Source organism: Calidris pugnax, unplaced genomic scaffold (genome assembly GCF_001431845.1).
Source record: "Calidris pugnax isolate Ruff unplaced genomic scaffold, ASM143184v1 scaffold60, whole genome shotgun sequence".
In the NCBI taxonomy this organism is placed as follows: Eukaryota; Metazoa; Chordata; class Aves; order Charadriiformes; family Scolopacidae; genus Calidris; species Calidris pugnax.
The window spans coordinates 5,616,812-5,644,001 of NW_015090831.1; the positions used below are offsets into that span (position 1 = coordinate 5,616,812).

General features: G+C 39.4%; 1 protein-coding gene across 10 annotated transcripts in view; it reads right to left on the reverse strand.

Moving 5' to 3' along the window:
• Positions 1–6,154: 6,154 nt before the first annotated feature.
• R3HDM1 (R3H domain containing 1) overlaps positions 6,155–27,190 on the reverse strand; it is an 87,958-nt gene continuing 66,922 nt past the window's right edge. For 6 of the 10 annotated variants that reach the window (XM_014941158.1, XM_014941163.1, XM_014941161.1 and 3 more), the window contains 11 exons: positions 24,046–24,300; positions 23,444–23,564; positions 18,325–18,479; positions 17,585–17,733; positions 15,324–15,427; positions 14,547–14,714; positions 11,685–11,854; positions 11,325–11,475; positions 9,424–9,506; positions 8,533–8,617; positions 6,155–7,597 (listed from right to left, as the gene is read on the reverse strand). In XM_014941158.1, coding sequence (XP_014796644.1) covers positions 7,227–7,597; positions 8,533–8,617; positions 9,424–9,506; positions 11,325–11,475; positions 11,685–11,854; positions 14,547–14,714; positions 15,324–15,427; positions 17,585–17,733; positions 18,325–18,479; positions 23,444–23,564; positions 24,046–24,300 — 1,812 coding nt within the window. In that variant the 3' untranslated portion in view covers positions 6,155–7,226. The remainder of the gene's footprint in view (positions 7,598–8,532; positions 8,618–9,423; positions 9,507–11,324; positions 11,476–11,684; positions 11,855–14,546; positions 14,715–15,323; positions 15,428–17,584; positions 17,734–18,324; positions 18,480–23,443; positions 23,565–24,045; positions 24,301–27,190) is intronic. The other 4 variants (XM_014941162.1, XM_014941164.1, XM_014941159.1 and 1 more) reach the window with 3 other exon arrangements.

The following is a 27,190-nucleotide window of genomic DNA, read 5'->3' on the forward strand; positions in this document are numbered from 1 at the left end:
CCACGCGCGGGGAGGCGGAGGGTTCGCCTCAGGCGGGCGCCATCTTGGCGGCTGGAGGGTGTCCGCGGCAGCGGCTGGGCTGCTCCGCCCTGTTCCGCCCCGGAATGGCTGAGGCGGTCCCGGGGGGCAGCTGCGGGGAGAAGGGGTCTAAAGGTGAGGGGCTGCCAGGAGAGGACGGGCGCAGTTAACCCCGGCTTGTGCACTCACCCTGGGAAAGGCAAGGGTGCGACAGAGGAGGAAAGTGATGGAGGAGGTACCGGTTTGACAGAAGTCTGTGCTAGGTATATTAAAAGTAGAGAGTGCGACGTGCACAGGCCCTCTGTGAGTGGCGGGAGGTAAGGCCAGGACGTCCTCCGTGCTCCCAGGTGAGGCAGGCTGTGTGTGGGACTGTGAGAGGAACAGCACTCTGCTTACAGCACAGCCTTGTCGGGTGCAGACAGCAAAGGCAGTCTCTTGGATCAACATTTCACAGCAAGGGGAGCAGGACAGTTTCCTTCAAGTGTTCTGCTGATAATGTTTTGGTAAAAATGCTGCACTTAATTTTTTCTGAAAGACAGTTGGGACTGTGACTATGTATTCTGGGTAAATACTGCTGAGGCAGGTACTATCAAGCATTTGAAGGCCAAAAAATACAGTATCTCTCAGCCTGGGAAGCTTTTCACTGTTGTACTTTGTGTTACCCAGAATTTAATTGGAAAAGTCGCTGGATAATGACAACTAAAAAACCTACAAAGTGATTGTCAAAAGAAGCAAATAAGTGTTAATATAGAAAAATGTTTTTATCTCTTCCAAGATGCAGCATGGGAAAAAGGTGTCACAGTAACCCTGCTCGCTGGGTGAGCTTTGCATACACATATTGTGGTTCTGCGAGTTTCTTTAAGAAATAACTGTCAGAATATTAGGTTTGCTGCTGAGATTGTACTATTTTTTTGTATTTTCTTCCTCGTGCAAAATAGATTTAAGAACAATGCCAAAGGCTGGATAGTATAAAATTAAGCTATAATTTTTTTGGAGATGAACAAAAAGACATCTCTGTTACACACATGCACATAGAAGAGGTTTGGTTGTAATCTGTATTAGTATAATCAGCTCTATGAAGAACCTGGATGTGTTGCACTAATTCTCATGGCATTCCCAACAGCTGTAGTTTGCATTTATTGCACTCATTCAAAACCCTAAGTTGTAAGCTAAGTTGCATGAGAAGTGTTGAACAACATATTTTTTTGAAATTATTTTGCATATTGTGGTTCTGCGAGTTTCTTTAAGAAATAACTGTCAGAATATTAGGTTTGCTGCTGAGATTGTACTATTTTTTTGTATTTTCTTCCTCGTGCAAAATAGATTTAAGAACAATGCCAAAGGCTGGATGGTATAAAATTAAGCTATAATTTTTTTGGAGATGAACAAAAAGACATGCAAGTGCACATAGAAGAGGTTTGGTTGTAATCTGTATTAGTATAATCAGCTCTATGAAGAACCTGGATGTGTTGCACTAATTCTCATGGCATTCCCAACAGCTGTAGTTTGCATTTATTGCACTCATTCGAAACCCTAAGTTGTAAGCTAAGTTGCATGAGAAGTGTTGAACAACATATTTTTTTGAAATTATTTTGTAAATATGATTTTCAAAAATTTCTACACCACTTCAAGCAAGGAAGAAATTTTGGTTAACCATAGGAGTGGAAAGGCTTACTGACAACTGGATAAGTAACTTTTGTGAGGGTGTACAATCATTTACATCATCAGGAACTATTTATATTGCATTCTCAAGTAATTACAATTTTACAAGTATAATTCTCTAACTGTAGGGTCACTGAGTTGCTGCTGTTGCATGTGCCTCTGCTGCTGTAATCGAGCCGAGAGCCCCTAGAGCAGGTGTCCCTGGAAAACAGCAGAGGTCTTCAATTTGTAGGCCTAGGAAAAGGCAGGGGTAACTACTTAAAGTAGAGCTTTTTATTGGGAAATAGTAAAAAATAACAATAGCTGATGCATTACCCAGAATTCAGTACCTTGGTGTGCTATCAAGTCCCTGGCTGACTTAGGCAAATTTTGTGTGTGTGTATGTAGTATCAGTTACTGTGGTGGAAATGCCAGCTAGTTTGTTAAAATGAATACACAAAACCAAATTAAGCAATCGTTATGGGAAACCATGCAAGCCAGTCATTTACATTTTAAGAGACTATTTCCCCCCCCAAAACAGCACAGATCTACTTGGATTTAAAATTTTTAATAGTGAATCACTTTTTTAATTGCAGTGTTGCTTCATGCTAATCCATGGTTCATTAACAAATCAAAGTATCAGTTTAAGCCAAGTAAAAAGGCAACAAATTTAAGTGTGGAGACAAGCTCTGGTGTATTTCCTTGTATGTATAAAACAATGGATAGACCTTCATAGCACACTTAATAATGCTGTTTCTTAGAGTAACTAATTTGGAAAACACAGGAAGGGCAAGGATGTGCTGCGTACCAATCTCCCTAGTTAAGCCTCCAACTAGTGCAAAAGTTAAGATATTAGAAAGAAGCAGAATGCCAGTGTCTCCCCTCTCAAGTTCAAACCGGAGTCCTCTGTAATTCAAGTATGATATACAGTATTGCTGCTTTTTTTTTCTTTTTTTAAAGTCAAGTAATTTGGGGACCTCAGGTGTACCTGATCACTTAGGGTTGAAGCTAGTCCATGTTGCAGCCAGCTCCTGGCATCCCTGCTGCACCTGCGTCTGAAAAATTTCACTACTGCAAGTGAAAATCAGTCAGTCCTTACTCAGATTCTCAGTTAACTGGGACATGGGAACTGAATTAGGAATAAACCTCACTTTTAAGCATTATCCACAGCAGCACAGTTTATTTTTGTAATTTATACCAGTTTTTAAAGCATACAACTATCGGCAACAGACAGATTTTCCTATGTAGCTCTTTGGTTTACAGCACTAGTCTTATCTGACATTCAAGTTTCTCTCCAAAAGTGCAGAAAGGGTTCATTGCAGTTGCATGCATCCTATCCTAGAACGACTAGGCTCCTGTGTTTTACCAACAAGACTGAAAAATGAAAAAAAGCAGCAAACACTGAAATGTTTGTGCCCTGGACCAAAACTTAATGCTGCTTCATCATCTCTTAAAGCAAGAGCCACTTTCAACCTGACAAAGAGCAAACAAACATCACAAAATGTCTAGTTACAAGCAGGATAAAAAATAAACCTGGCTACTAAGGACCTGTGAATAGTGACCTTGCTCTCGGGTTCCAGAATAAGAGAACTTAAAGGGACTTACTGATTTTCAGAATATTTTGGAAATTAGGCCCTTTTAAGGGTTCTGATCTACACCCAAGAAACACGGCTTCCAAAATGAAGTCCCATTGACATTGTGCACTTTAAGTTTACATTTGCTGACATCAATAGCCAAAAATACCCAAACAAACTGAAACCATTAGGTTCCAGAATAGGAGAACTTAAAGGGACTTACTAATTTTCAGAGTATTTTGGAAATTAGGCCCTTGTAAGGGTTCTGGTCTACACCCAAGAAACATGGCTTCCAAAATGAAGTCCCATTGACATTGTGCACTTTAAGTTTACATTTGCTGACATCAATAGCCAAAAATACCCAAACAAACTGAAACCATTTTAAATGCGAATAGGAGCAGCACATCAATCTTCATTAAAACTGAGCTGTAGAAACACTGAAGGGATAGAAGTCCTTTCTCAGCTGGAAATACATAAAAATTCCTGCTACTGTAATTTTTCATGACCTGTAACTTAAAAGTGGTTTGATCAATTTTCTCCAAAAATTCATAGAAATATCCTCAGGGCTAAATACAGGAAATTACAGCCAGTACCAATCTTCTAGGGAAAAAAATATGTCATGGGGCTAAAATAGATATTTATAAAAGTAGTTAGTAGCAATTTTAATCACGACTCCCTTTCAGACATCCAAACAAGTTAGTACAAGATTAACTCAAAACAACAGACATGTCAAATGTGAAGTTTTAAGGCACAAATGAGTGTCAGAGCACAAGAATGTAACCATTCCACCTTGAGAGGGAGAAGTCGCATCCCTAGATATGAAAAGTATTTTGAATAGGGCAAGGAAAAGAAGGGGGTCATACCGTGTGTTATGTCTCGAAAGTACCTTATTTAATTTATCAAGCTAAAGAATTCTAGTTGTGCTTCATACCGTGTGTTATGTGTCAAAAGTACCTTATTTGATTTATCAAGCTAAAGAATTCTAGTTGTGCTTAGGCAGAACTGGACTCCTATCTGTGTGCCACTGTGGTATATCACCTGCATCTTGAAACGTGTTATGCAGAAGGCCAGTGGGATGGTTGCAGGGAGAAACACCTAAGCACTACAGCCTTTGTAGGTGTTGTGCTACTTTTATTTTTATGTCATTTTCTCAGTGTGAATGAAAGAAAAGGATTTCAGATTATAATAGGTTAAATTTGCTCAGGGAGGTGTCTCAGGTAAGATGCAAGATGCCTATTACCAATATTTCACTTTATACCAATGCAGTCTTACTGAAATAGGAGGTCTTTGAGGCTGTAGTTTGGTGGCCCTGTGGAGGTTGTGAGTAGATTCTCAGGTGTCACCATCTACACAAATCCAACCTTAAGTCCACGTGGGTTTGAGCGTTCCCAGAGCACAGAGCTTAGATTTGTTTTCTTAATTTCAAATTGTCATTTTAACTGTGAAATCACAGATGACATCAAATCTGTTCACAATTCATACATGCATTCTACACAGTAACATAGCTATTAAAAATTAAAACCAAGAAGTAGCAGCCTTTGGTGGAGTAGCGATAGCCAAATTTGTTTGGCTTTTCTGGTTATTCTTCCAGTGCTTTTTCCTCAGCTTTAAAAGTTATGACACATTCCCAAGCAAATTAAATGTATTAAATTACTGAAATACAGTTTAAATCCCCAGTTAATTCCTTTTGCCACTATTTGCTTTAAAATGGCTTTAAAGTGATAGGATGCTGAAATACACTAGAATACTGTAAGATTTGTTGAGAATGCTAGTTTTACATACAGGGTCTATTTCGTGCCATAAAGTGCATTTATTTGCTTTCTAGAACACAATCCAAATCTATGGAACAAATCTAGTTCCAGGGCTTTGTGCACAGTCCCCCATCTCGTGTGTTTGAAGGAGCCAAAGGGGGCAGAAGTGTAAAAGCCAGGAAGGTACAAATGGTCTCAGTTAGATGTAGTAATTGTAGGTAAGTATCAGATTCAGGATTTGAATGCAACCGGCTTATTACATGTTCTAATTGTTTCTTCTAGGGCAGTTTGCACTCAAGGTTACAATTTACTTTATTAAGTATTTGCTGGGCCTTGTTCCTAATCAGGGTATTCCTCCCCTCTTTTTGTTTGGATTGCTTGTGTTCTCCATGCTTACCTCTCATTACATTTTCTTCTTTGGTTATTATGGGGAAAGTTTATTAAACAAAGCAAGTCACGCAGCAAACTTTGGAAATGGTTTGATTTAGGTTTAGTTCTTGGGTAGTTCAGAATAGACTGAAGCTCTCAGCTGACTAGTCTTCTACATCTGTGAAAATTCTTGTCCTGGAATGTGTTAGTCACGGGAGGCAGCTGCCTCTCTGGGTTGTGACACCTGTCATTACAGACCTCTGATCTTTTAACTACTTTTACAGGATTAAAACCATAATCTTAATTTAGCACTGGAAATTGGCAAGAGGCAGTGATGGAACTTGTGCGTTAGTCATGTTATCTCTGTGCATAAACTGGGGTTCTTGCCATCTTTGGTTTTGGGTGCAGTAAACTACAGGAATCCAACCTGAGGAGGAGGAAATACATCCCCTTATTCATGGAGTAGCATAAGAACTCAAATGCCAAGAAGTACCATCCCTTTAGAAAAGCAGACAGGGATAAGTAGGTTTGTCTTTTGGCTGGGCCTTGAAGCTGAACATCTGCTGGTTTAGGGGAGCATCTGAGTGTAAGTTTGTCTTTAGTCACATAAATACCTGTTGCTACAGCATTTTGTAGAAGCAAGTTCCTCCTCAAGAAGAGGAACAGCAATAGTGGTTCTTTGAGAAGTTCTAGTATTTGTGTTATTTTCTATTTTCACATTTGAAGGGATCCAAACCATTAATATGGGTTCATCCAGGTTTCAAAAGACTCCTAGAAGTTTAAACAAGTGCACTGAAAAAGTTTGTGTTTGTAAACATTTATTTTCTTGAACTGAAAAAGGCTTGCATCAGCACACATTGTACAGCCTTGCAAATTACACAAATTGAAAAAAGTTTGTTTCATTTATGTGCAATGAATCTTTAATGTCCAGTGAGCATCTGCAAATGATGAAAACTTAAACCATTAAAAAGGTTTCCAGCACTTATCAAACACAATTATCTTAGCGTGAAAAGGAAGAGAAAGAGATCCATACTGGTGGGAACACAATTAAAGTGCAAACATTTTGTCACTTGTGAAGATCCATTTTAGTTTTCTTCACATTTTTGCTAGAAAGAAGAAATATTAAAATGTGATTCTGTGAACATTCTTTGTAACCTATTCATATTCCCCTTTAAATAATTATTAAACTTGTTGGATCAGAAGTGAATCCTTCAAGGGTACAACCTACTTGTCATTTCTTTTGGCATTGCTGGAATGAATCTCAAATGAAAACAACCATCTAAGGAGTTAGTTACTAAAATTACATATTGGGTTTTTTTTTCTTAACAAAAAAAAAAAAAAAAAAGAAAAACCACAAGGGACAAAGAACAGGTTAACTTTAAGATTTGGGGTAGTTTGCTAGAAAATGAGTGTAATTCCTTGAAAATGGTTCTCTTTTCCCCTCCACCAATCCTCAGGTTCCTGCCTTGGAATGGACAGCTGTGTGCTGGCTGTGAAAAGGGATTATAAAATACAAATCTGCATATGGATTTTTATGAACGTTTGCTGTACAATAGAACTTTGGATCTGATACAAGAATTCAAAAATATAAAACAAAACTACTATAAAAGTAGGGGGCATTTCAGCAGCATTCCTTGTAGAAAGCTGCCTGTCTCAAAGATGATTCCTTGCTATTTTCTGGGATTAAATCTGGTTGGTTTTTTTTTTCTTCATCTTGCTGGATCACTGGGTTATTTATTCTTCAATGGCTAATGTCATATGACAAAACACCCCAGGAGTCTCTATGAAGAGAGCAGAAACCCCATAACATCAAGCCAATCGAGGAGAGGAGGACATGGAAGTAGTAAAGGCTGAGTGTCCACTGATGGAACCGCTACTGAGAACTAGCCCTTTCCAGAACGTGAAAGTCATAGTGCTTCTTGCTTGTTCTCAGCCTGAACTTGTTCACTGAGGTACTACTTTGTTTCTTCAACGCGTTCTGAGCAGCTGACATTGTGGGGAACGTGGCTAGAACCGTGTAGGTGGAAGCCAAGTCACTGGGTTTGGGTGGCTCAGTGGTCACGCTGCCGTCTCCGCTGCCGCAGTAACGACGCTGCTGCTGCTGCTGCTGTGTTTGCAGACACTGCGAATCCCGTAGCCACCGAATCTTGGCACCAACTTTTAAAAGTTCTCCAAATAGTTTTTCTGCTTCCATGCGAGTTATGCCTTCTGGCAGCTCAGTAATTTCTAGAACTTTTCCCACAACTGAAACAAGAAAAACATTGAATCTAAATTGGTCATTGTGCTACACAATGGAAAATGAGTTATTTCATACTTCTGTCTCCAGTTGGCTGATACCAAGTACACAGGCATTCCATTTCTGCTATTTGCTTTCCCATTTAGTACTGCCTAGTGCCACAAGCTTACAAATAAAAGCTGAGAATACAAAGAGGACCCTCAAAAAAGAGAAGGAAAAATAATAATCAACCCCTGATCTTGCAGCAGGTTTGAGAACTCACTGTAGCATCTCACTGTGTTTGCCTTAAACCTTCATACATCACTGTGCTAAAAAACTAGTCTGTCTTCTCTCAAAAAATCCTCTCCAGTAAATTCTTTGAAAAGCTGATTTATTTGGAACTTTCTGCAGAGTTGATAGTGGGTCTCACTCCCAACAAAAATTCTTTGGAGTAAAGCTACCAAGATAGACAATGTCAGGTTTTATTTGGACGACATCTTTACTAACTCCCAAGGAGCTAACCCTGTAGGTCTCCTAATATGTCCCCCAAATCCATGTGCTTATTTATATTAGAAGGGGGAAAAAAAAGAAGCACAAACTAATTTGTGGCTTATGGTTGACGTCACATTTCATGCAAATAAAAGGAAGCAGGGGTATGTGTATTTAATATAACAATACAATAGAGCTTATGTCCAGTACCAGATTGGACAAAGTACTGTCAAATCCTGATCTTCTCTGGTCTTTTCTCCAGCCTTCAAAACAACACTTCTCTCACTTAGCCTCCCCCTCTTCCCTGTTCTCCAAATCAAGTCCCCATCCTTGTGTTTCCTGTGTTTGCCATGTCCATTTCTGTTCAATTACTCTCTGTTCTGCCCTTTTCTCACCTGTGCTTATTTTATTACATTCCCAGCCCATCACCGTAATTCATTTTTCTGGAGAACTGTGTCAATCAGAAATTCCATACCTGGTTCTCCTGCACCAAGATCTGCTGAAGCAGCCTTCTTTGCTGGTTTCTTTCCCCTGTTTCCATGTCTGTTTCCAGGTTGACACTGGAAAGATTGAGATAAATTATGTACTTTAATGGCAGTGCACCAGTATCTTAAAATTTCTAGGTTATCTCAGTGAAAAACAGTGTGGAGGAATGTCTGCAAAGTAATCTGCGCTACCATGGTACAGGAAAGGTTTTCATGTCTAATTTTAGTCTTGGGAGTTTAGCAGTCCTGCAGTTGGGCAACACTCAATCCTTGGCTTCAGAAGAAAGGGAAGAAGTGATGGAAAACAAATAAATCACCTTAAATCTTCTTGGAAGAACACCCTCTCATTCCCCCCAATCCATCAGATCTTCTGACTGATCTCAGGGAGAACTGAGCAAGGTAGAGGTAAGGGGTCTGTGTGTCTGTCCCAAAAATTAAAGAGATGGCAGAACTTTTTAGCTTTGCTAACACTAATATTTTAGTTTTGTTTTTCTTATAAAAACCAAACCCACTCTTTGTTTAGAATTACCCACACATATTTTCTACTTTTTGGGAACCGTTATTCAAATTTAAAAAAATCCTTTTAGCAAATGTTCTCTCTCATTCTTGGAACTGCTGGCAAATTGCTTAAAAAAATAAATCCATAATCTACGCTATGCCCAAAGCTAAATTTCAGGACTTTTTTTTTTTAAAAAAAAAACAACAACAAGACAAGAACAATGGGAAGTATCAACACAGAATTAAACCATTATTGGAAAGCAAGCACCTTCCACTCAATTACTTTTAGAAAAGCAATAACAGGTTTCCCTATTCATGGTGGTTATAATGGTAGCCCGGAATTATTTTTTTCAGTGCTGCCAGGAGATCGTTCTCTTTAATACCTGTTGGCTTGTTACTTGTCCACGTAATAAAGATGGTGGATTGTATTGCAGGGGTTGGCCAAGCAATGGGTATCTGGCATCTCCTTAAAGAGAAAGGTAATTAGAAGGGTTTTTCTGTTATATGAAATCTTCTTCCAAGTTCCTCTTACTATGTATTTCTTACACAGAAGAGAAAGCAGAATAACGATGCACAAAGTAGTGTATTTGGCGAGGCTGACAAAAGAAGATTTGGCACGAATAAGTATAAATCAGTCACATACTGATCACAGGGTGAAAAGGTACAAGCTTTCTTGCATTTAAGGATTACACTGAAAGACATGCTAAAATTTTTCTTCATTGCAGTCTTATCTAACTCATTTCAAAATGAGCTGAATAAGGCTAAAGCTCCTCTCAGTGTAGTAATTTAATTATCTTCACGGTTATATCCCTTATTAGAGGCAGGTACATTTTCATGTTCCTGTTTGCCTCGAGGATCCACAAAGACAATGGAACAGAAGTTTTTAGTAATCCCAGAAGATGAAGGAAGTTGAGAGGTATATTTTACAACAGGCAACCTGGAATTTTTACAACATCACAAGACAAAAGCAATGACATAAAAATTATGCAGAACATATGACAAAGACAAAAAAAATAAAGTTTTCTTTATCAATAAGGAGGACGTACTGAATTTTCTGTTAAGTTCTGCTTTGAAGTAACCATTAGACCCATTAATTTTGAGTTTGGGAACTATAACAGGGCATCTTTGCTCACTGACAAAGGGTTTTTTATTATTTGTTTTTTAATTGTTATCAACTATCGCATTTCAGTGAAAACTCCCTATTTTCTATTAACATGGCAGCAGGGGAATGAGATTCTTCTACAAGGAATTTGTTCAGTCTTTGGGTGGGAACTACCCGAAATGCTAAGTGAAGCAGCAGCATTGGGCAGAGGCTCTAGTCCCATCATGCTAGTTTTTCTACAAAAAAAATGAAGAATTCTCACTTAGGCAGTGATTTGATTCAGTGCATCATCAGCTAATAAATGAGTCTGGCAGAACATTCATCTCAGCATCATGTTTCTACATCCTTTGCTCCAAAAGATAACATACCCACCTAATGTATTAAGATCTGCTAGTCTCACATCATTTATTTTATCTTTGTAGCTCTAAAAATTATATTGTTTGTGACAGCGTGCATCATGTTCTTGATTTATGGTTAAAACTTGAATCTAAGTGATATCAAATGTTTTATTAATATTTTCAATGCTGAAATTGGGAATTTCATATATGAGAAAGCCAGTGGGTTATAGAAGCTCTCACAGTAACAAGATGATCAAATGCTTTTGAGAATACAGGGGATAGTGTCAGTGCAGAGGAGATGCTCAGAGGGCTGGAGCACCTCCCCTGTGAGGACAGGCTGAGAGAGTTGGGGCTGTTCAGGCTGGAGAAGAGAAGGCTCTGGGGAGACCTAATAGTGGCCTTTGAGTACCTAAAGGGGGCTACAGGAAAGCTGGGGAGGGACTCTTGATCAGGGAGTGCAGTGATAGGACATGGGGTAATGGCTTCAAACTGGGAGAGGGCAGATTTAGATTAGATGTTAGGAAGAAATTCTTTTCTGTGAGGGTGGTGAGACACTGGCACAGGTTGCCCAGAGAAGCTGTGGATGCCCCATCCCTGGAGATGTTCAAGGCCAGGCTGGATGGGGCTCTGAGCAACCTGGTCTGGTGGGAAGTGTGGGGCTGACATACGGCAGGGGGGTTGATGATCTTTAAGGCCCCCTTCCAAACAAACCATTCTATGATATGTTATTCTATGATATTGCTGCTAAAGTGAGCCACAGTTCGTCAGAAAATCCTCCTATAAGTTGTATTTTAAAACATTCGAATAGAAAACATACACAAATTTTAGTTGGCTAAAAATATACCTTGTCCAGGGACAAAAGGTCTAGAAAACTGGGACACAATAGAAAGAGGTGTTAACGTGGGACGGATGTTCTTCATGTTTGATAGCTGAGCTGGTGCTGGTGATTGGGCCGGTGAGGTGACAGGACTACCTAGTTGAGGACTATGCTGCAACTGGAATAAACAACAAGTTAGTCTTTTAAAAAGTACCTAGTTGAACAAGCTAGACAACACTTACAGCATTTAAAGACCAAAGTAAAGGTAAAATAGCTATTTTAAGTATTATTGGAGCAGACTTTTATTCCCCAAAAAGAACTTTTGAAAAAATAAGCAATATATGCAAATTTTAAGTCATCCTGGAAGACAAAACAAAGACCTCATACCTGCGCAGCACTGTCTAAAGTGCTAAGTTCTGTGGACTTCTGCCCCCTTTGATGATCACAGTAATATTTATTCTGTTTCCACTGTGGAGGCGAATGGTTCCGAGGCTGAGGGTTGTTGGGAATATTTAGCTGCATCATTACTACTCCTCCACCTGGTGGTGGCGCTACCGCTACGAGACAAGAAATCAGTGGCATGCAGTTAGTTCATCATATATTTCATTTTTCATTTTAGCAGAATAGACGTTAATTTAATTAAAAAAAAAAGGGAAATAACATAAGGAATGTTTTGCTAAATGAGCTGCTGAATTCTAGAAAACTAGAGCAGTATCTTCTGCACAATTACATTTCCACTGTTTATCAGATGAATCTACAGTAGTTAACTCTTTTAAAGATGGCTTTCCAGAGATAGTGGAACCACTGAAACTCATTGAGATTTTTATTTATTTATTTATTTTCTATTTAACAGTAGTTGAAAATATTCAACATTCATGGTAGTTACTGACAGAGCAATGTGTTGAAGAGCATGTAGTATTAAGCAAATATGTTTTATTTAAAAATAGAAGCTGCCTAGATAGTTTTCCATGATATACAGCAATAAGGACTCAAAGTGTTTGATATGGTATGATGGCATACGTTGGAAAGACCTGGAATCAATCTTTAGTCTGTGGCAAAATGACCCTGGGCAGAGACTGCAAATTGATGCCCATGTCTGGCACCACTTCTCTGCTGTGGCAGCTGCCGAAGTGCCAGGGTGAGGGGAGCGGAGCAGAAGGGCCCGTGCTGTTCGTGAGGTCTCACGGGAGGAGCTGGGAGCAGGGGCTGCTGAGAGAAGCTGTAGCCCCCTTTCAGCTGGCTCTGTCCCAGGGAATCTGGATAACGTCCTGTTTACTTGGCAATGGCTGTTTGCAATTTCCTTCTCTGCTCTACCTGCTGTTTACAGCATTTCTCAGAAACCACGATTAAAACACATGGTTTAAATGTAATTTAATCACCCACCTTTAAAGAGGGAGTCTACAATCTTCTTAATTTGCTACCTATGTCATAGCATTAGTTGGGGGCAGCCAGATACGGATCATAAAATGTATTTGTCTTGTATTTTTTTAGAACGGGCTATTGTTTTTACTACCCTCAGGCTCCACAAAAAGGAACAGACTCCTTTGAAAAGCAATCCAAACCATGTAGAATAATGAACTCCTAATACTAAAACTATATTAGCTTTTGTAACTTGTATTCTGAAATATTTACTATATTGATATTTATAAAAATAAATGAAGTAATATTAGCAGTGTTTTCACATCTATACGTTCTTTTTAATGGCAAGAAGTCCTACCCATGTGTTACAGTGGAAGCATCAGGTATCTGGCCAACTTTAATGGAGGACACAATTTTAAGAGTGCCTGCTCTGTCCCTATAAGAGCCACACTGCAAATATTTCTGTTTTGTTGCACAGCAAAATAAAATATAACTGTTTATGGATATCTACTACATAATCAGAATAATATATAACAACAGTTTCCAAGTGGTAAAGCCATAAACTTATCCCTGAGAGGTACCAAACATCTATATACACACACTACATTTTACACAAGAAAATTTGATTAATTTTGGTATTTTCATGCATATCATGTTCATATGATATAAATTATACTTATTTACATCTTATTGTTTTATAGTATTTTAGCCTGTAGCACCCTACCATCCTCTTTTTACTTATCTGTTCTGTAAGAACTGAACATCCAACAAAACCACGCGTCTTTCAAAACCATCTAAACACCATTTCTAGAAGTGCCACAACCTAAAAACGCTATTTAAACTGCAAAAGAAAACTCTGTACATCCAGAAACCCTTTTTTCTTTCTACTACTTCTCATTCCACAGCATTTCAGTAAATGAAAATAAATGGAATTATTTTCCTAAACAAGCATCCTGCCACAAATGAAGTGTCACGGAACACCTAAGTCAGTTTGCAGACACTTTATCACCTGTCAAAGCCCATGAGAAGGGGAAACCCAAAGGAAATCCTTGAAAGAGCTTCCCAGATTTGCAGTCTGATCCTCTGTAACTTTTTCAAACTACAAGAAACACAACTCCGCTGCTTGTATCTTCCTTGTCCTTACCTCAGTGGCCTTGATTCACCATCTCAGTAGCACTGAAAAGCAAGCTTTTCTTTCTTCTCGCAGAATTTATTCTCCCTATGCCAGAGGGCTTCCTCCTTCCCCAAACTTCTTTAAATGACAGTTTAACTGGTTTGAACCAGACCTTCAAAACTGCACAAAACCAGCACCTCCATGACAGATTAGGAAGGTAGAAGAACCAAGGAGCGCAAGACCCATTTCAGACACCCTGAAACCAGGCTTCCAGAATAGAAGCCAAACCAGCTTGAAGCAAAATCGAAACAAAACCAAACCTGCCCGTGAACTATAGTACACTGCTAATCCAGCTATCTTGGCACTTAACTGCATGTTATCTGTTTATGAATAAACAGGATCTAAAAATATCTTAAATGTTTGTAAGAAACGCCACATCCATAGTGGAATCTGGGTCACTGACCTCGGGTTGTTTAATCTATCGCTTGCTTGCAAAATACTGAGATAGCAGTATTTGAGATTACCTGACACACATCTGCTGGAGGCTGCCTCCAGGCTGCCCTCATGAAGTCAGCTATTGTTTCACTCAAGCTCCAAGCTGTCATTTTAAAAGTTACTATAATAGCAATTCAGATGAGGAATTATGGAAAAAAAAATATTTGCAGAGATGGCTCTCAAGTCGCAGTTGTGGTAGCAGTTAGCCACAAAATCAGTCTGATCATCTACAACAGATTTCTAGACAGAATGGCTTAGATGAAAATCCCAATAAAATATACCTTTTATTGGCTGCATGATGGAAAGACCAGTGGGCGAACTTTTACATGATGAGGGTGGAGACACTATGCTGTAGTGCACAATGGAAGCAGCCTGTTGTGGCTTTGACTTTGATGAAGGTGGCAATAATGTAGGAGGTGATGGCTTCTGACTTGAATGGTTGCTATAAACTATGAAAGTAAAAGCAGTACATAAGGCTACCATAAAAACAGAACCAGAACACCCCACACAGCTCTGGAGTATTTCATTTAGCTTCTCGGCAGGTCAGAATGCTACCACTCCTCTCTATCCAAACCCAGAACGCTTACAGTTTCACCATCTTCTCAGGAACTCTCAAGAAAATCACTACTCCTACTCCATTAAGTGAAATCTAGAAAGCTTCCTGAGTAGAAGAGCCAAGTAACTGCTTTCAAAACGTACCTTGCTCATTCTATCAAATGTAAACCCAAAATCTCAAAATTTTCAGACCCGTGGAGCTATTCAGGAAAATACAAAAGTCGTTCTGCTGACAACTTATAGCTCCCATGTCTGTCTCAACTCACAAGCAGACACACAGGGCACTATGATACACGTTACTGAATTCTAAGAAAGTAACTTTAGAGCTTTCAACGATAAACAAATTGAGATAGAGTGAATCTGCCTCCAATGTAACTTCAAAAATGGAACAAAGAAGGAAATCTAATACAGTAGTTAATTCTAAATCAAACCCTTAATAGCAAATATCCAATCACTCAGCATAATAATAGCAAGTCTTTCAGTAAAATCTTTATTCCCCCAACCTGCACACTGCTGTCCTTGAAGCTGCTGAGAGTTGCACGGTGATGATGTTCGAGGAAACTGCATCTGCTCTGACCCAGGAGGCTGCAAATATCCTACTGATGAACTGTAATAATATAATAAAAAAAGAACATGATTAACAGGCATTTCTGCTACACTCATTTATTTAATCCTGTCTGCTGCATTTGCTGTCTACACGTACTGCAAATCACTGAGATTTTGTTCATTTTTAAAATCAATAATATTCCCACCTCCCTTTAAATCTACTCATTCTTCAGAAGACTGAAGTTTCCCACCTCTTCCTTGGCAAAACCTTATACCCTGCAAACATTAAGATGCTGCACTAATTCACCTATTTTGATATACTATTTTTGTGTTGATAGCGCTGTATTGGTATAAAAACATGTAGAATAGTAATAATGAGACAATGCGTTGCCTTGCCCAATTAACCAGAATTAGGTCTCCGTTAAACGACCACCCCAGAACCTGCCATGAGGGTTTCAGATGCAGCCCCTCAGCTGGAGCCCGGCCCCGTGCGGCTGAGCCAGCTTATCTCTCACACCAAATGAGCACACCTCTGATAATTGAATTCCCGTGACTTTCCCAAATTGGGTGTGGGAAAAGCAAGATGCCTCAAGAAGATAAATGACCTTTAATTTGTTTTTAATATGTAGGAAAAGGGTAACTTTAAAAGTATACTTATGCCAGGTATTTTTGAGGACATTCAGGGGAAAGCAGGTAACAGATATAGGCAAATACTGTCACAGCACTAACTGATCATACTGCCAGAGCCACATCGTCAGGCTGGTGGACCTTCATTTCTATACTAACAGATAAAGTAAACATTCTGAAGGAATGAAAAAATAATATCTTATTACTTCAAATTCTGGAAAAATGTAAGTGTAATCCTGTTGGATCTACCATTCTCACGTCACAAGGCGTTTGTTCCATCCTTTGTCCCAGAGTTCAATTACATAATTTAAAGATACTCTTCCATTAAAGCAGCAAAACTCAGTGAAAACTAAACCAGACGGGTTTGTATCTGCATGGGATCTATGCTCTCACACAGCTTCTCATCTGTTTACTGACTACAGCTTCCAGGAGTGACCTGTAGGTTTGAGACTGCTCAGTTCCTGCAGAACACTATTCTGCTTTCCTTGTCAAAGTGCTGCAACAAGAACTATTTTGATAAAAGCAAGATGCTGTCTGAATTCCTAACAAATGTTTCCCTGTTCAAAGGAGGGGGACATTCTAAATGATGCAAAAGATCAACCAACAAGACTTCAAAAAAAAGTCTGGGATTATGTCTACCTATGGCTTCACTGAACCTCAAATATAACTACAGAAGACAAGGGCAAAAAGAACCTTCAAATACCAAGAACAGGAATTCAGATTTAAGTAGATGAAGCCATGCAGAGATGACATAAATACTATTTAAGTCTCTGCACTCACAAAAGGATGAAGCAAGCTTCATACTGTTGCTGCTTGTTTAAAAGCTGCAAGGAAGGTATTTTTAAATGATGCACATTTGTAAGCTCAAAAAAACTAGAGAAAGGAAAAAAATGTAACAAGCATTGATCCTAATGGATTCTTTAAGCTATCTGCCTATCCCTTGTCTCACAAACACTCCTATTGTGTTGGGGACACAGACACATACACAGAAGGTCTCCACGCGTAAGACCAATTTGCTGCTACCAAGGTGTGTAAAGAAAAAGTTATTTATCAAACAAAAGCCAAGCACAGGAGAAAGTTCCTATACTTGTTTCACAGCCAGCTCTGTGCCAGCAGCCCTCATTAGAAACACAGACAAAGCAAGCTAAGCTTCTTCTAGACAAAGCTCCAAAAAGGAAGTCAGTCAGTCTTTTTCTGGGATCCAAATTCTCTTTGCTCTACACCTTATTAAAGTAGTATCTTTGACAAAATCAGTGAACATGGGCAGTCGTCTTAAATGGTACTGCAAAAAGGCATTGCTGCTGAACACTGGTGTTTCATGTATAGGAAAAGGAACAGAGAAAACTTAAAACAGGAAACTTTAGTAAAGCATTGCTGAAATGGATATGGAAACAATATTTTCCAGTCTAATAGGTTTGTCCTAATTAAAATAGTACTTGTTGTATTAGTTAATTGCCTAAGAGCAAAAATAACGTGTAAGTCTGTCTTCAAAATACATGTTAATATATGCAATACTATAGCAGATCCTGTCAGTTATTGCAAGGTAATTAAGCCTAGTTGCTGAGAAATCAAATAAAGGAGTTAAACTCACCTTAAATTGTTCTGTTGCCCTGATGGAATGACGCTGTAGTAGACGGGCATTCCTGTGGTGGGCAACCCTTGATTGGACTGACTGGGAATGATAACAGGCTGCTGATACGTCTGCTGGGGCACTGCTTGCGAGCCTTGAGGCACCGAAACCTACAATGGAGAACACAGGAAGATTTTCTTCTGCTGACAACATTTCTTTCTGACTCTTAACCATCACCTAGTTTATATAAGAATTTTTTAAAATAGAAACAAACCAGAAACTGAACAATTTGCTGAAGTTCTCTAAATTCAGAAGACTAGTGATAACAGTAGTTGAAATAATAGTGCATTATTTAAAAAACCCAACCAAATAGTTTTTTTATCTTCATCCTCCCAAATGGAAATGTTGATTCCAAGGGACTCCATCAATTAACCAAAGAGATTTTCTCCCCAACAGAAAGTGGGGTGATTGGGAGGGAAATTGTATGAGCTTTTTCTCCCCCATCCTCTGAATTGCAATTAACACACACTTGGCTTTCAACAGGACTAGGACTTGTACACTTGTGACAGATTTTCTTCTTGCGTCAATAGTGGGGTTGTTTGTTTATTTGTTTTTAAATTTCTGTTCCCAGCGTCACCTTTGACACCTGTTTGCAAATTTCTACCATTTACAAAGCAACGCACTTATAATGTAATTAAAAAAAACATAAATCACTCAAACACACAAAAGAGTGATTGGAAAGTTATGACTCAATTACCCACCTGGTAAGATGGCACTGAAGGGTATGGAACAATCACACCTTGAATTTGATTCCCAACGTTGTTGTGTTGGCCGCTGACTAGATTCTGATTCTGAGACTGCTGAACTCCAACTAAACCCTGGTAGTTTTGCTGCTGGTTAGGCAAAACCTGGTAACCTGAAATCATACATTTAAATCTTATTTGGAAATAATGAACGTATTTTATACACAGTTGCCTAAGTGAAAATACATGTGTAGCGTTTTCCAATGTCTTTTAAAATCTGGCAACTTCATAACAGTTGAAAACATCATGCATATAGAAAGAAGCCAACGTTACAATTAACAGATTTATTGATTTGGATCCAGCATGAAATACTATCCATACTATTGGCAATGCTGCTCTCACATGCTTGCAATATTTATTTACACTCTCAGTGAGTTACATGCATTAACACCTTGGTTTGATAGGTGAAAGCTGAAAGCACTTGAACAAAGCATGCTAGGTAATATAAAAACAATTAATTGTTTATTATTACGAACAAGGCCATTTTAGGTACTTTAGTTTGGAAATTCTAGTTACGCTAAATCCTACTAGTACCTCAGGTGTCCCAGACATGAGAGCATCTTGGCTGCGATTCAAAACTGAATCCCACTTCAAGAAAATTTGTGTAAGGCACACGTGCAAAGATATTAAAAGTGACAATTTCTACTGAAATTTGTAATGCTAAAAACAACTTGGAAGTGAGGAAGATCTTCCAGGTAAAAGCCATGGAAGACATTTCATGTTCAAAGTTATCTCAGGGGAAAAAAAAAAAAAGAAAGATTTTTATATTCACCCCTGTATAAATAAATGACAGTTTATTATTGCTTAAACTGGTATCTTTTGCTGTCTTTCAAAAATGGCCTAAAAAATCCCAAACCCCTAAACGACAAAAGCCAAAACAACCCCAAGTGTGAGTGCCAGACAGGAAGTGGGTGCATTTATTAGGTCCAACCTTAACTCCCGCTTTCTTTTTTTTTTTCCATTTTTTTTAAAGCATACAGTAGGTAACCACTACCATGATCAAACACATGCAGAACACAGAGGGTCCAACCTTAATTCCTGCTTGCTTTTTTTTTTTTTTTCCATTTTTTTTTTTAAAGCATACAGTAGGTAACCGCTACCATGATCAAACACATGCAGAACACAGAGTTCTTTTTGTCATATGCTATTAGACAGGTACGTGCTACTTACCACAGCAGCAAAACCCCAGAACTGTCAGTGTTTCTGAGACAAAGCCAGTTACTGCCCCAGAGTAATCAAACTGGGCTTGTCGAGATGCACTGACGGCAACACCGGTCTGTGCTGAACCGGGACACGCTCACGTTCCTGCTGACCCTGACATTCCCCACGCTCCCTACCTCAGTATGCAGCCATAATCAAGCACATATAGCTGCAATTTTTTATTTTTATTTTTTTTAAACTGTGTTTAAAAAAATTGCACAGTCTGTTTGGAAAATTATTAGTCCGTTAAAAGACTTTTTTTGTAAACAAAGCCCACCAACGTTCATTGGTTACGTACGTACAGGGCACAATGAACATTGTGAATTAACAGTCTCAGCTGACTGTCTCTATAGAAATTGCAATGATGAAGACGAAAAAAGACTGTTAATATAATCAAATATTGCTTCAGAAAATTAAAGGGAAGAAGGTTCAGTTTAAGACCCAGAGAGCTCTTCATTAGAAAGACACAACACTAGAAATATTTTCAGAGTGCTCTACAGAAGTTCAGAACCATGCATGCTTGAATTAGAATTAGTAGTTTGAAGCTTTAATAACTCAACATTTCAAACTGTGCACAAACCCTCATTTTCCATCTGTAACAGACAAAATGCTTAAAATGTACTTGGTTACAAGGTGATCTATGGCACCTAAAAAGCAGCAGAAGGCGCAGTAGCAGTGTATGACAGATACAACCCATACATCCGCAATCTCAGCCCCTCGCTCCCCAGAACCTGCAATGGAGCTGGCCGTATTTTTCAGCTTTTTTTCTGGCAAGTCCAGAGACAGACATCATCAATTTTGCAAGCAGAGAGAACTGGAACAATATCAATTGACTGCCAAGAAGGTTCCCCACAGCTTTCCAAAGAATGCTCTATTTTTAGCTTCCCAATTTCACCTCTGCATAGAGAGTGGTCTGACAGAAATGCAGCACTCAGCAGAAAACCCACACCTGCCGTAGCAGATTCTCTCATTACACAGAAACACTCTGAAACAGTAGATAAAAAAAAAAGAAGCATTTTTCTTGGTATTTACATCATTAATAAGAAATCACTGTTAATATAAGAAAAGTTCACCCGCAGAATATAGAAATACATTTTCTGAACAACACATTAAGAGTGAGAAACGGTGTTTATTCAAGACCAGGAGAGTTCAATCACTGGGTTAACAAGCTCTGCGCACAGCTCGATTACCTCTGTTACAACTACACCAATTATTACACTTCTTAATAGTTTCATCACTGGCCTTGTGAAGCAGAAGCTTGTTGAACCTCAGCCGATGTCCCTACAGCAACTGTAGTTCAGGTAAGATTTTTAATCAACCTGGGGCTTAGGTCTCAGGGTAATTGGGCCTCATTATCATGGCAATTGGAAATGCCTTTTTCTTAAAGAAAGTTTTCTTCTCCCAACATCTTTCGGACAAGCACAGTGGTTTTATTAAAATTGAACCCCCCAAATATTTCACCTGAAACCCCTTTAAAAAAGGAAGCCAGGAAGCAGCTGAAAAAGAGACCGGTTCACTGTGAGAAATGTAAACCTCTCAGACAGTGTTACGGCCCCGAATCCAACAGCTCATAAATAGTCAGGCCACTCCACAGTATTAAACCAAAAGTGGCTTCAGTTGCCATGCTCTCAGAAGCTGTCATCTTTTCTCTAGAATTGTGTTTGGAAAGTTACTTCATAGTTAGTAACCACTTTGTAAGATGAATAAAACCCACAGCTTTTACGTAATGTACGATTTGTTAATTCTCCTTTTTGACCAGACACATTGCCACATTAAGCCAAATAACACGCTGCCTTTTGTCTCAAATCCAGCTGTTGCTAATGAGCACCAACCCTTTCGGATGTAGCATCGTGTCCACTTAACACAAACATTTAAGGTTTAAGATAAATCTACAAGAGAGATAATTTCAAACACACACCATCTCAGGAGCAGCTGACAGAACAGAAAACATGATGTGGAACGTCCCATCTCTAGAATGTGGACTCAAACTTGCCCATAAAGCAGTAAATGGGAGCCAGCAATGGCTAGGTAGCAATTTGGAGATTTTGAGTTGAACACTAATTATGCAGTTGCTAATAAAATACTTCTCTCTACCATTAGTGCTAGTAAACACCAAGTAACCAAACAGGATTGAAGGGAATAATTGGCTGCACCACCCCTTCGCTACTTCAACGCGATCCCTTGATGGTGCAAGGTGCATTATCAAAGCAGTAAAGCAGCTGCAGAGTCTGCAGAGCTTCCTTATTATGTTTCTTCTGGGACACAGAGGGAGATTTTAGCTGCTGATGCTTTTCACCCCGTCCACATTACGGGCAGCGAAATTCAGTTAAAACATAAAGAGCTAAAAACATACAAGAAAGGAACTTACCTACTAATAGCAACTGATTCTCCCTTTGCCTCTGGGTGCTGACGCACCGGCACCCCACGCTTTCAAACTGGGATGGTTTTATTTAGCTACATGTGTACATCTAGAGTCCGTGTGCTAGTCACACAGTGTGTCCCCACACACGGGGAACTACCCCCAGCTCAGCCCCAGACCTTTTGCTACGAAGCAGTGTAGTTGTTAAAAGTTCCCATGAAGGAAAGCAGGTTGTGTAATACAGCTGGATAACACATCTTTCACACCAATGGATAAAACAAGTCTCAAAAATGAGTATTTTGTTTTCCTTTGAAGAAACATCAATGTACTTTCACTTCTGAAGAGTGACAAGCGGTGATCTATTTTGCAGTAAGCAGGTACTAACTATTTTTAAATGATCTGACAACCCTCCCATAGGGGGAGGGTTGATGTGTGGGCATTACATCCTGATGATTCTGCAATGAAATAATCCCCTGTACATCTGTGAACTGAACCCTGAATAACAGCTTCAAGTATTGCTGCTATTGGAACACTTCCCAGAAGAACTGCAGAAGAGGGAGCCATTCCTCTACAGGTTACTCCATAGAACAGCTATAACAAAATCCAGTTATTATTTGTAAAAGCTGATCTTTCATCCTATTTCTGGGGGGAGGAATTAAAAAATCCTTCTTCCTGAGGGAAACCCAAAAGGACACCAGGTCTAACATATTCAACGAAGCCGTGGTATAACAGCCTGATTGTTACGGATCTCTGCCTCCAAACATCACTAGTTAGTTCTGGAAGTTTTGACTGTGAGTCAAGATATTACTTAGAAGTAAATTTGTTTCAGGAACCCAAATCTTACTGAAAAGATCATAAGAATATTTTGAAGCACAGATTATCAGAATAATGGTAGCTACAGTTACAATTTGTAAGGAAAAAAAGGAGACAGAAATACCTTTCTATAAATGTGATCAAGCTGTAACTCAGAAACAGTTGAAAAATCTTTACTAAATACAGGAGCAGAAAACTAATTCCAACCACCATAGTCTCATTGTACATTCTACTCAATACCCAGATACCTTTAACCGTAGGATAGCAAGACAAATGAAAACAGTATCACCAGTATCTAAGCGTAACACTCTTTTCATGCAACAACATGAAGAATTAGTAACTTTTGTTTAGAACTTTCAGTTAAGGTACATCTCTGCAATGTTATATCATTTCAAGGTACTTATTCATCTTACTTTGTAAGTTGCCAAAAAGTTAGAAAGGAAGATTTTTAATTATTCAGTTCTAATAATAATATTATCCTATAGTTAAAGTTACAGCACGACCCACTCACAGTAACAGCTCAAATCTCAAGTTTCATGAACAACTGACTCAAACGTTTCCACCTTAGGTTAGTTACACTTCGTACCCCATATTTGAACTTCTACTTCATCTGAAATTTTCCAGCAAAATGAGTTCAAAAAGCAAAAAACCAGGAGAAAAGGCACAGGAGATGTTTTAAGGAAATGCTGAAAGAGTTGAACAAACCTGTCTGCTGCCCCGGCTGTGCCAATGGCTGGTTCTGCTGCGTGCTGTAATGGACAGAAACGGGGCGGTACTGGGGGCTGGAGTGCGGGTACTGGCTGGGGGTACAGTAACAAGCTGGCATCTAAAAAACAAACAACAATTAAAGAAATTCACTAGCTGCAAGGTTTTAGAAAGCAGACATCTAAACGCAAAAACAATTGCATGATAAAATAAAGATGCAAAACTTATTAAAAGGTGCAACTCATGTTGAATAGCTTAGCAATTAAAAAATACTCATAGTATATCAATTCTCTCCTTAACACCCAATTTCTTGTACTTTCACTATAGAAGTAACAATTCCCAATTTCCACACAGAAACATCTGAGACATTAGATAACTACGCAGAACATGAGTTTTACCAGCTAGAGGTAAATAGGAAAACCTTGGTGATCGTTGCTCCTCGAGTAAACCCAAGTCATTCATTTCAAAGCACATAAGCCAGAAAAGAACTCCAACCCCAGTTGCAAGTGAGCAGGGAGCCCCACACCACATAAAAAGCTCATTAATAGAATGCTCAGTTTTTGAACACAGCTTTTGGGAGGATGGAAGCAGAGCCGCGGTACCTGTGGCACAGGCTGCTGCATATACCCCTGCTGTGGCAGGACTTGTTGGTTGACAGGGTGGCTAGATGTGGAGTAGCCCGGAGCAGAAACTGGTTGCCCAGCAGGCGGTGGAGCAGCTGCGATGATGTAGCCAGGCTGCTGTGGGGGCTGGAGGACCACGGTGGACTGGAACATGGCAGCGTGAGGTTCGGCTGCGTCGGCAGGTGGCTGGCGGGCAAGACTCATATGGCTAAACTGTGATCCCAGGTTGTCTTGCTGTAAGAGTGGAAAAAAAGAGGAAAAATTATATTCACAAATGTGCATTCAAGGAAAAAACGAAAGTATAAAATAGCCAAATAATTCAGAAAGCTTCAGAGATGCGTGTCTGGAATTACTGTGCATTAGCAACGTCAGCCACAGCACGACAGGGAAGAACAAGATGGAACACAGTAGTCAGTTATCTTCGGGCCCGACAGCAGGAGAGAACAGCCACATTCAGAGACTTCACTCATTTCACTGCAAATTTTTGATTTTTGGATTACATCTGCCTCTACTTACTGTAAAAATTTGTCAAAAAAAAAAAGAAATTGTGTCACTAACATTTTCTGATTGGAATTGTCAAAAAAAAAAGTCAGAAATTGTGTCACTAACATTTTCTGATTGGATGAATGCTTTAGTGAAAACACCTAACCCTAGTTAAAACAGCAGAAGGCATTACTATTGCTTCCAAAGCTTGAGTGAAAACACATAACCCCAGTTAAAACAGCAGAAGGCATTACTATTGCTGAAGTAATTTTCAGTTTTAAGAGCTTAAGTTAATGAGGCCGTAATCCTGAATAACAAGGTATGTTCCTCTAACTTGGTATTATACCACATGCAAGGATTAATTTTTTTTAGCCTGAAATCAAGTAACAGCTGTAAGAAACATATTCTCATGGTTACCTACTATCTGTATTTTATTAACATCTGCAACTGTGACACAGATTGCACTGAGCCCTGCAGGAGTCCTGTGACATCAGAAACTTCTATTACTGTAACCTCAAACTCCTTTTCTTTACAAGCTATTCAGCATCAGATTATCAATATCTTGGAAATTAGAAGTGATCACTAGTATTATTTTTTTTTTCTGAACAGGAAGATTTGGTTCACACTTCAAAAGTGGACTCTCCAAACATGAAGGAACATTAAAAATATTTTAAGACCACCTGATCTTCTCTTAGATCACCCTGAAGAAGACACGAGTTAATCAAGAAGGAATAAGTGCAAGCTCTGTCTTTTACTGATTAGCTATGTTCACTATTTAGGAAGAAATTTTATAGTTCCCAGGCTAAAGATAGTCTTAATTACCACTGGAAATACAAATTTGCACCTAAAACTTTATTTAGAATACCTTTGCAGCTTAAAGTGCCCTATTTTCATTAGATAACAATCTAACTTTGCCTTTGACATTTCATTCTTTAATGATGCCTATTAAAACAACTTCAATGCTTTTCTACACTGGATTTTACATTCTGCTTTACATTTTACATTTCTCTAGTTTAGAGAAGAGATACTGATATTTAATTCATAATACCTAGTTTAGAGAAGAGATACTGATATTTAATTATGAGTTAATATTACCTCTAAAAATGTCCAAAGGATAATCCCTGGCAATACACATTTCTTTCTGTTACACTGCCAGGATGAGTAAATTCCCACTTGGTCAGTTTGTGCTGCAGTGATACGTATAGCAGGAGCACAATTAACCACTGAAATACGGTATTACCAATAAACTGATGAAGCAAACTTCCCCAGTAGCAGCTACAGATGTGTTGCTTTTAGATGATGAGCCAAGACCACCAATCCTTTTCACTATGTTACTTAAGTTACCATCAGCAGGAATACGTTTTTGAAACTGCCAGCACAGTTAGTGTTTGGAGCCATTTCCTGAAGGTGAAAGGCTTTGAAATGATTATAAGGAAAGAGTTTCATTCTTGGCTTTAACATCCACGTGCCTAATGGCGACTGTGAATCACAGCAGGGAGACACCTGAACTCCCCGCTACTAACAGCGATTCAGTCACATGCTAAACTCACATAGGAAGCTCACATGGGTTAATTAACCATTCTCATTTCATTACTGAGGACAAGTGTTGTACTGACTGCAGCCCACACATATTCAAACTCTAAAATAACATGAGAAACAACGTTGCTGATAACAAACCACCCTCCATGAAGTGCCAGTCCTTTTAGAACTGTGCACCTAAAGTACAGGTAACAGTTACAATATAGTTGTAATTAGATGAGGGCTATTGAATTCAGATAAATTTGTATCTATCATTTGAAGGCATTTCTGATTAATGTTGAAAATAATAACAAAATAAAAACTCTGAATACATACTAAAATAGCTGTTGTATAACACTGTGGTGGGTTAACCTTGGCTGACTCCTAGGTGCCCACCAAGCTGCACTACCACTGCCCCCATCCTTGGCAATACAGGGGGAGAAAATAAGATTAAATGCTCACGGGTCAAGAAAAGGACAGGGAGATCACTCACCAATCACCACCACAGGAAAACAGACCTGACTTGGGGAATTTATTGCCAATTAATAACAGAGTAGGATAGTGAGAAATAAAAACAAAACTAAAACACCTTTCCCAAGGCTGCTTCTTCCCAGGCTCGACTTCACTCCCAACTCTTCTACCTCCTCCCCCAGGTGTCACAGGGAATGGGGGTTGTGATCAGCTCATAACACTTCATCTCTGCTGCTCCTTCCTCCTCACATTCTTCACCTGCTCCAGCGTGGGGTCCCACCCATGGGCTGCAGTTCTTCACCAACTGCTACAAGTGTGGGTCCCTTCCACGGGGTCCCCGGCCCTGCCTGCAAGCCCAGCCCTGCATAGGCTCCCCTCTCTCCATGGGTCCACAGGTCCTGCCAGGAGCCAGCTCCTGCCCTCCACGGGCTGCAGCTTCCTCCAAGGTCTTTCTACCTGCCCTCGTGAGGGAACCTATACAGGCTGCAGGGTGGATATCTGCTCCACAATGATCCTCCATGGGCTGCAGGGGGAGAACGTGCTTCACAATGGTCTTCTGCAAGGGAATCTCTGCTCCAGCCCCTGGAGCACCTCCTCCCTTTCCTCCTTCTGACCCTGGTCTGCAGAGTTGTTTCTCACTCCTCTCCCTCAC